At 41.3% G+C, this 8,312-nt stretch overlaps 1 protein-coding gene across 1 annotated transcript in view; it reads left to right on the forward strand.

The window, feature by feature from the left end:
* Positions 1 to 978: 978 nt before the first annotated feature.
* LOC308101425 (DNA-directed RNA polymerase II subunit RPB1-like) overlaps positions 979 to 8,312 on the forward strand; it is a gene marked incomplete at both ends in the record, with an annotated part of 25,523 nt that continues 18,189 nt past the window's right edge. Inside the window, 11 exon segments of the mRNA XM_080450845.1 lie at positions 979 to 1,047; positions 2,198 to 2,324; positions 2,445 to 2,581; positions 2,702 to 2,842; positions 3,047 to 3,328; positions 4,157 to 4,318; positions 4,586 to 4,806; positions 5,373 to 5,505; positions 5,666 to 5,790; positions 6,390 to 6,600; positions 8,206 to 8,312. The exon segment at positions 8,206 to 8,312 is cut by the window's right edge and continues 103 nt beyond it. Coding sequence (XP_080306971.1) covers positions 979 to 1,047; positions 2,198 to 2,324; positions 2,445 to 2,581; positions 2,702 to 2,842; positions 3,047 to 3,328; positions 4,157 to 4,318; positions 4,586 to 4,806; positions 5,373 to 5,505; positions 5,666 to 5,790; positions 6,390 to 6,600; positions 8,206 to 8,312 — 1,715 coding nt within the window.

Here is an 8,312-nt window from a genome sequence, read left to right on the forward strand (position 1 = left end):
ATTTTAGACATTATGATAACTTGTGAAATGGGACATTCTGCATAATGAGTACTTTTACTTTTGGTACTTTAAGTATATTTTGATACAACTACTTTGTACTTTTACTCAAGTACATTTTGAATTCCGGACTTATACTTGTAACAGAGTACTACTACATTGAAGTATCGATACTTCTACTTTGAAGGGGTACAAAGTTGAAGGGGAAAAAAACTAACTAACAAACAATGGGGGAAAAACAGCCACGAACTCATCCAGCGCATTGACCCTGCGGAAGACACGTCGCACGTGTTCAGTTCAGTGTTGCCATGTCTGCTTATTATAAGCGACTTTGGGCTTTCTTTTTCTGTAAAGTTGCTTGTAAATATTGGTAGTTGTGGGTTGCAGTTTTTTCAATTGTTTCCAAAGAGTAGTTGCTTATTTGGGCTTGTTTCCTAAATGTTGTTTAAATCAGTGGTTCTCAAACATTTTCATGTCAAGGACCCCCAAATTAATATGATTTGTAAAATGTGTCCACGCCACGGACCCCCATCTGAAAAATATTTTGTGCCAGGGACCCCCACTAGCTCTGGTCCATAGCGTTAGAAGGAGAACTCCTCCTTCTAACGTTATGGACAAGAGATAGACCCCCATCATAACAGATTTGTTTTGTTAAAATGTTTTAAAAATATTCCACATTAGTTTTTCCAAGATTGTTTTTTTTAATAGCAGACCTACAAGCTCACAACACGTCACATCACGACTTGTTGTGAGCTTGTAGATGTAGAAAAGTGTTTTTTTTTTGTGCCTAAGTCCATTTTTCATTTCTTCTTTTCCTTCAAAATATGACGTAGGCAATTATGCTATGAAGGCTAACGATATTTTGCTTGCTTTCCTAGAGATGGTTGCTTATTTCTCTTGCAAAATCTGGCAACACTGGTTGAGTTCCTATGCATACGTTACGTGCAGTGCAACCTGTCAATCCATCTGTTGATCGGCACGATGGCAGGAGACCCGTACCTTCGGCGAGTGGAAAGAGTACAGTTTGGCATCATCGCCCCAGATGAAATTGTACGGATTTTCTGTTTTCACCAATTAATATGAGATATCATTCATAATATCAACGGTTGATGTAGGGAGGGGAGGGGTAGCTAATTGATTGCAAATAAGTACGCATTAATTTTAAGCTAGCTTTTAAGTTGAGCTACCAACCACCAAATAGGCGGCATGAATGTTGATGGAAGTTTCAAAAACTTGAATGATTTATGTCCAATGTTGCTAAGTATATATGAAAAGATTAAAAAGTTTTTGTTAAGTGAGGAGTATGGGCACTTAAAAAAGATAAATGGATTAGTATTAAGACCTTTCAGTTATTGTATTAGACCGTATACGTGACGTGTTACGGACTGTACTGTGGCAGTTTTGAGTCAAACATGCCAACTTCACATAAGGTAAACAGTGGTGGGAAAAGTACTCACATTTCTTACTTAAGTAAAAGAACAATACTGCAATGTAGAAATGCTCTGTTACAAGTCAGTTACTTGAGTAAAAGTACAAAAGTATTGGTATTAAAATGTACTTAAGTCTTAAAGTGCCAATAGTAAAAGTACTCATTTGAAAACTTGGCAAATGGGACCTTCTGCATAATGTATACAATTTATAAAAAGCCTTTGAAAATAGCAGCTACAAGCTACAATGTGCATAGTGAGCTTGTAGATCGGCTATTTTCAAATGGCCGAAATGTATTTAGGGCTGAAGTGGTTAATAATGTATGTTTTGTAATAATAATCCAAATCTACAAAGTAACTAGTAACTAAAGTTTTCAAATAATTGTAGTGGAGTAAAAGTACAACATTTGTAAAACTACAGAAAACTGGAAATACTCCAGCAAAGTAAAAAATACCTCAAAATTGTACAGCACTTGAGTAAATGTACTTAGTTACTTTACACCACTGAAGGTAAACAACTAAACGTTTATTGATCCCCGAATGGAAATTCAGGTGTTACTTTAACTGTATTACTTGGTGTGCATCACGTTGTTTTGCAATTTTCCACTCAACGTTTCCTAGGTTTCCTAGATTCAACGTTTCCTAGGTTTCCTAGATTCACCTTGTGTTTCCCCCTGTTTCTATTTGAGGGAGGTCAAAATGCCATTGCTTGGCATCCTTGTAGCTTGTTGTTATCTATTGTGTCCATTAATACATGGAAACTTTTTCTCCAGAGACGGATGTCCGTTGCAGAAATCAAATGCACCGAAACCACAGACAAAGGCCAAGTGAAACTTGGTGGCCCTATGGACCCGAGGCAAGGGGTCGTTGAACGGTTTGGAAGGTGTCAAACATGTTCAGGTAGTGCATTATATTAGCTTTTTATAAAAATGTTGTTTTGATCATGTACCAGTGTCAGTTCTACTTGGTGTCAATCCCAGCAGTGTACACTATTAACAAGGGTCTTCTTCCCTCTCTCAGGTAACATGACAGATTGTCCAGGCCATTTTGGCCACATAGAGCTGGCAAAGCCAGTATTCCATGTGGGATTTATGTCAAAGATCATGAAGGTTCTCCGATGTGTCTGCTTCAATTGCTCCAAGTTGTTAGTGGATTCGGTTAGTACAGCCAATTTATTTCCTCATTATGCGTAAAGCCCAGCAATGTTGCTCATGGGAAGAACTGTTATTTGAATCTTGTTCACAACTCGTGGATTTTAATTGTCTCTTCACATCTAGAATAATCCCAAGATGAAGGACATCCTGTCTAAAACGAAAGGGTGTCCCATAAAGCGACTGATGCATGTGTACGAGTTGTGTAAAGGCAAAAATATCTGTGAAGGAGATGAGGAGATGGACATCATATTTGAAAAGCAGCAGGTACAGTACAATAACATCAACCGTATTTGTTAATATATTAACAAAATGGCACTGGCTGTCAAGGGCCTTTTGGTCTTCAGATTTGTACAGCAGCCTATGGAGACAGGGGAGAGGGTCTCCATACCTCTCTCGCTTCAATTTGTACTGTATATCTTTTTCTTACACTCCATTTCCACCCTCTTCTCTTTTCTCCGACCCACTCAGGGCCATGGTGGCTGTGGGCTCTTCCAGCCCCAGATCAGGCACTCTGGCCTGGAGCTCTACGCCGAGTGGAAGCATCTCAATGACGACTGCCAGGAGAAGAAGATCCTGTTGAGTCCTGAGCGCGTGCGTGAGATCTTCAAACGCATCTCCGACAAGGAGAGCATCTTCCTGGGCATGGACCCCGAGTTCGCCCGGCCAGAGTGGATGATTGCCACTGTTTTGCCTGTGCCTCCATTGGCCGTTAGGCCTGCTATACTCATGCATGGCTCCAGCCGCCACCAGGTTAGCAGATATTGTCCTTGTTTATATGCTGTATTAGGACATTAGAGAGTGAATGGGCTCTGACATTACCCGAATTTGGGTGTACAAATAAATCATCTGCCCGCCATCTGCCTGAATTAATGAAACCTCAGAGAAATAGATCTGCCACCCGCACGGACATAACTTAATAATCAGTACTATGTGAAGCCGACATAAAATGCAAACATCCGTTTTTGCGCAGCTGCTTTCCCGAAAGTAAATCCAAGAGTGTACAAATGGAACCAAATGAACCCTTAAGGGGAAGCTCTGCTACTCACTGTCCAATCTATGCAATGGATACACCTGGCAAATGTAGCCCAATCAAATCTCATGGGAACAAATGATGTTTGTGTCTTATGCTTGATTGTGGATGAAAGGGGGAAATTATGCTAAAGCAGACGTATTTGGATGTGTAGACGAATTAATGTAAACATTAATTAACATGACCGATTCTCTTGGCGGGGAGCGGGAGGGAGATTGAAAGTATCAATTAAGTTACGTTGTTGTGCCTCTCGTGCTTTATGTGCTCTCGTGCTCTCCTGTTGTAGACATGTTTTACATGACAGCAATGAATTCACAGAATTGGAAGAGGAGACACACAAATATTTAACTCATTTTGTGTTTTCGTGCGCCCCCAACCGATTCAAGATACATTTTTATGATCCAAATCCGTCCGCCCCGTGGATATCCGCGGCTATAACCGTGATCCGCACATTTCTAATGGACAACTATTTCTTGTCGTATTGAAGTGCTGCAGTTGATGGTCGAATGGCATTAACGGCAGTATGACTTATGTTTTCTATTACGAAGGATGACTTGACCTACAAACTGTCTGAGATAGTCAGCATTAACAACCTGCTGAGAAGACATGAGCAGAGCGGTGCCGCACCTCACATTATCGCTGAAGATGTCCAGCTCCTTCAGTACCACGTAGCCACAATGATGAACAATGAGCTTCCAGGCATCCCCAGGGTATGCAATAATTCCATAATTTCTACAAGAGTTAGATTTAAAATCAAACTGTAGTTTGTTGTGTTGAACACACTGTGTGTTGCCTGGATAGAATTCACCTCAACCTCTGGTTTGGAATTCTTAATGTGAGCTTAATGTGATTTAAAACAAACAAATAGACTTATAGTAGCTTTCTTATTGTTTCCTATACTTGATTGCTGGCGTTTGGTGACACATGTTTTGACATAATGCTATTATGCTAATGATTTAGCTTTAACATCTTCTCAGTCATGTCATAGGTCTGGCCGCCCACTCAAAACCCTCAAACAGCGTCTAGTGGGTAAGGAGGGGCGTGTCCGTGGTAACCTGATGGGGAAGCGTGTGGACTTCTCTGCCCGAACTGTCATCACCCCTGACCCCAACCTGGAAATTGACCAAGTGGGCGTTCCACGATCCATCGCAGCCACCCTGACCTTCCCAGAAATTGTCACAGCATCAAATATTCACAGGTACAATGAGGGTTAGGGATAGGGGTTATTTTATTTGTTATGTTCAGACTACTTGACAACATCATGAAAGAATTGCAGCTCTAATTGGACTTAAATACCTACAGATGCAGCAATGTTGACAATTTAAGCCTGATTTATACGTTGCCATAGGACGGTGTCGTGCTCTGAATATAGGGGGGGAAGGAGAACAACAGTTGAGCTTCTCAGAGTAGCTGCCAGGTTGAAAGAATCATAAGTGGTATCGGAATTGGTAAATTCCAAACAAAACCCAACCCTAGGTGCAGTCTGCAGATAATTTGTATTCTTATCAATAACTGTATAGTTTATTATTTTATTTCAACCCCCAGTTTGGCATTTATTAGGCCACAGACCCCAATAACTCCAAGAGTGTACAAAGAGTTACAGATCTGTAAGGGTCCATTTGATTCCTAGTGATAGTGAATAATTTAGTTGGGGATCCCTTGGATCCCCATCAAGGACCCCGACCCCTGGGGGTCCTTGGACCCTACTTTGAAAACCTCTGGTGTATAGTATTCTAATAAAAAACATTCTCATGACCTTTCAAGGCTACAAGAGTTGGTATTTAGAGGCAACAGCCAGTACCCAGGAGCCAGATATCTTATCCGTGGTAATGGTGACAGAATCGATCTGCGCTTTCACCCCAGAATAAGTGATGTTCTTCTAGAATTTGGCGATAAGGTAAGATTGTTTGGATGATATATTGTCTTAATGTACTGTACATGTTTGTTTTTTTCATCTCAAAGTTATCGCCCCTCCCGTTTGTATGCGAGAGATGGCGAAAACTTCTGGGAACTCAGATTATCTCAAAGTAAACTCACAATTCCTTTTCTCCTGTTAGGTGGAAAGACACATACGTGATGGTGACGTTGTCGTCTTCAACCGACAACCCTCTCTACATAAAATGTCCATGATGGGACACAGAGTTCGGGTCATTCCCTGGTCCACCTTCCGACTTAACCTCAGGTGCCAAATTAATTCCTATTTGTATTGAACTGTTATACACAATTTAGAATTTAGGCAATTAGCAGATGCTCATATCCAGAGCAACCTAAGATCAGAGTAAATGGCATGAACCCTAGTCAACAAATAAATGGTCTCATAAGTAGAGTGAAAAGAAAAAGAGGTAATGAGGATTCCAGGTAGACATCAGACCTTGCATCTGTCTATAAACAAGAAATTGTTATAATATCGTGTGTAACAATCTGATGAAATGAGTCTGAAAACTTGAATTCTGTCATACAGTATGTTTTCTGTCAGACAGTATCAAATCTGACTTTCAAAGCTCATCATTCAGTGCGCGTGTGCATAAACGAGCACTCGCGCGAAAGTTTCACAGGGCCGCGCCCGCTCGCCTCACCGCCCCTCAACTTCTCCGCGCGTCCCAAATAATCGCCCGCCTCTCATTGAAAATGAATTACATAGGTAGGCACGTCGGCCGCTTCCCGTCTGAAAGGACCTTTACACTGTCAGAGAGTTACTGTAAATAAACCTTGAAATTAAAACAGGTTGAGAACCACTGATTCAGACTAGCTCTAACAAACACATGGATTCTCCTCCTGCAGTGTGACCACCCCGTACAATGCTGACTTCGATGGTGACGAGATGAACCTCCACCTGCCCCAGTCCCTTGAGACCAAGGCAGAGGTCCAGGAGCTCGCCATGGTGCCACGCATGATTGTCACGCCTCAGTCCAGCAGACCCATCATGGGAATCGTGCAGGACACGCTCACAGCGGTGTACAAATTCACTAAAAGGGATGTTTTCTTAGAGCGGGTAAGTAAGAGTTGAAGTGAATTGTATGTCTTATTCAAAGTTGCTTTTCCAGAACTTTAATATTGAATGAATACGACTTATTTTAAACCAATCTGTTTGATTGATTGATTGATGTAGTTTATTTAGAAAGACATGAGAATAGTACATGACAGTACATAACAGTACATGGAAGTACAAATTCACAATACAAGGTCTACTAAACTGGAAACCCTCATTAAGCACTAAGCTTGTTTAAAGGGCTAGTTCACCCCCAAAATAACTTTTTTTCTATTGATTACTGACCATCTGGAGCCTTGAATTCATAGATATTTTTTTGTTTTTGTCACATTCCTAAGCCAATAATTTGATTATAATAAATGTGTCCCCATTGATTCCGGTAGGAGACACAAATGCATTTGTGTCTCCTACCGGAATCAATGGGGCTACATTTATTATAATCAAATAATAAAGGAAGGAATGCGACAAAAACAAAAAAATATCCATGAATTCAAGGCTCCATGGGGTGAGTAATCAATAGAAACTTTTTTTTTGGGGGGTGAACTACCCCTTTAAGATGAGAACCCCATGCACACAAATCATGATGAAATATAAGAGGCAGGCAGATATACACACTACTATACAGAATGTCATACAATCAGCTTTCAGGTTACTGGTATGACGAGAGAAAAAAAAAAAATATATATATATACAAAAGAGGAAAATGAAGGAGGGGGGGGGGTAGGTTAAGACTTAGACAGGGGCCATTTTCGAATTGCAGCCTCCTGAAGGTGTATCTTTAGGGCAGTTTTGAAAGTGAGTAGGGTTTTACACTCCTTTACTCCTTTTGGTAGGGCAGTCCACATTTTTGTTGAATAGCATGAGAACGAGTTCATACCCTTAGTTGAGCCAAATCTGGGTTGAACATGATCCGTGGAGCTGCCTCTGGTGTTATGATCATGGACTGCATTAACATTTTGGAAGTATTTTGACAAATACAGGGGGATCCCAATGTTGTGGTGTATCTTGAAGACCAGGCCCATAGCAAGTTGCTGTACTCTGTCCTCAACCCTAAGCCATCCAATCCTAGCAAAATGAGCAGGGGTTAGATGGGTTCTGTGATTGAGGCCAAGAAGTAGCCTTACAAGTTTGTTTTGGGATGTTTGGAGCCTTGTTTTTAAGGCCTTGGAGGTGTTGTGATACCATGAAGTGCATGCATAATCATAATGACCTTGAATGAGGGCCCCTGCAAGAATCTTCAGAGTATTCTTACTGACTAGGCGATCAATCCTCAAATATATACACTGTATTGTGGAATATCTAAACAATACACTATAACTAGCAGATCTGGTTGGAGGTGGTTTCCCTACTCTTCCATTGAGACATTTAAACCCTGATGTCAGAGGCCTGAAACTCAAAGTGCAATATCTCCCCAGGGCAAGTGGGGATTACCTCTTGGCTAAAATGCGGTCTCATGCGGGAGACCCGGGTTCGAATCCTGGACATAAAAGTTACGAATTGCAACTTTAAGATGTTTTGGTGTGAATGAGTATGATTGATTTGTTAATCCAGTTCCCACTTGAACACTCACATGGACACCACTCACCGTGTTTGTCCCGACCCCACCAGGGTGACATGATGAACCTGCTCATGCACCTTTCCACGTGGGATGGGAAGATGCCCAAGCCGGCCATCCTCAAACCCTGTCCCCTGTGGACAGGCAAGCAGATCTTCAG

The sequence above is a fragment of the Gymnoscopelus braueri genome, assembly GCF_963280865.1.
Source record: "Gymnoscopelus braueri genome assembly, chromosome: 15".
Classification (NCBI taxonomy): Eukaryota; Metazoa; Chordata; class Actinopteri; order Myctophiformes; family Myctophidae; genus Gymnoscopelus; species Gymnoscopelus braueri.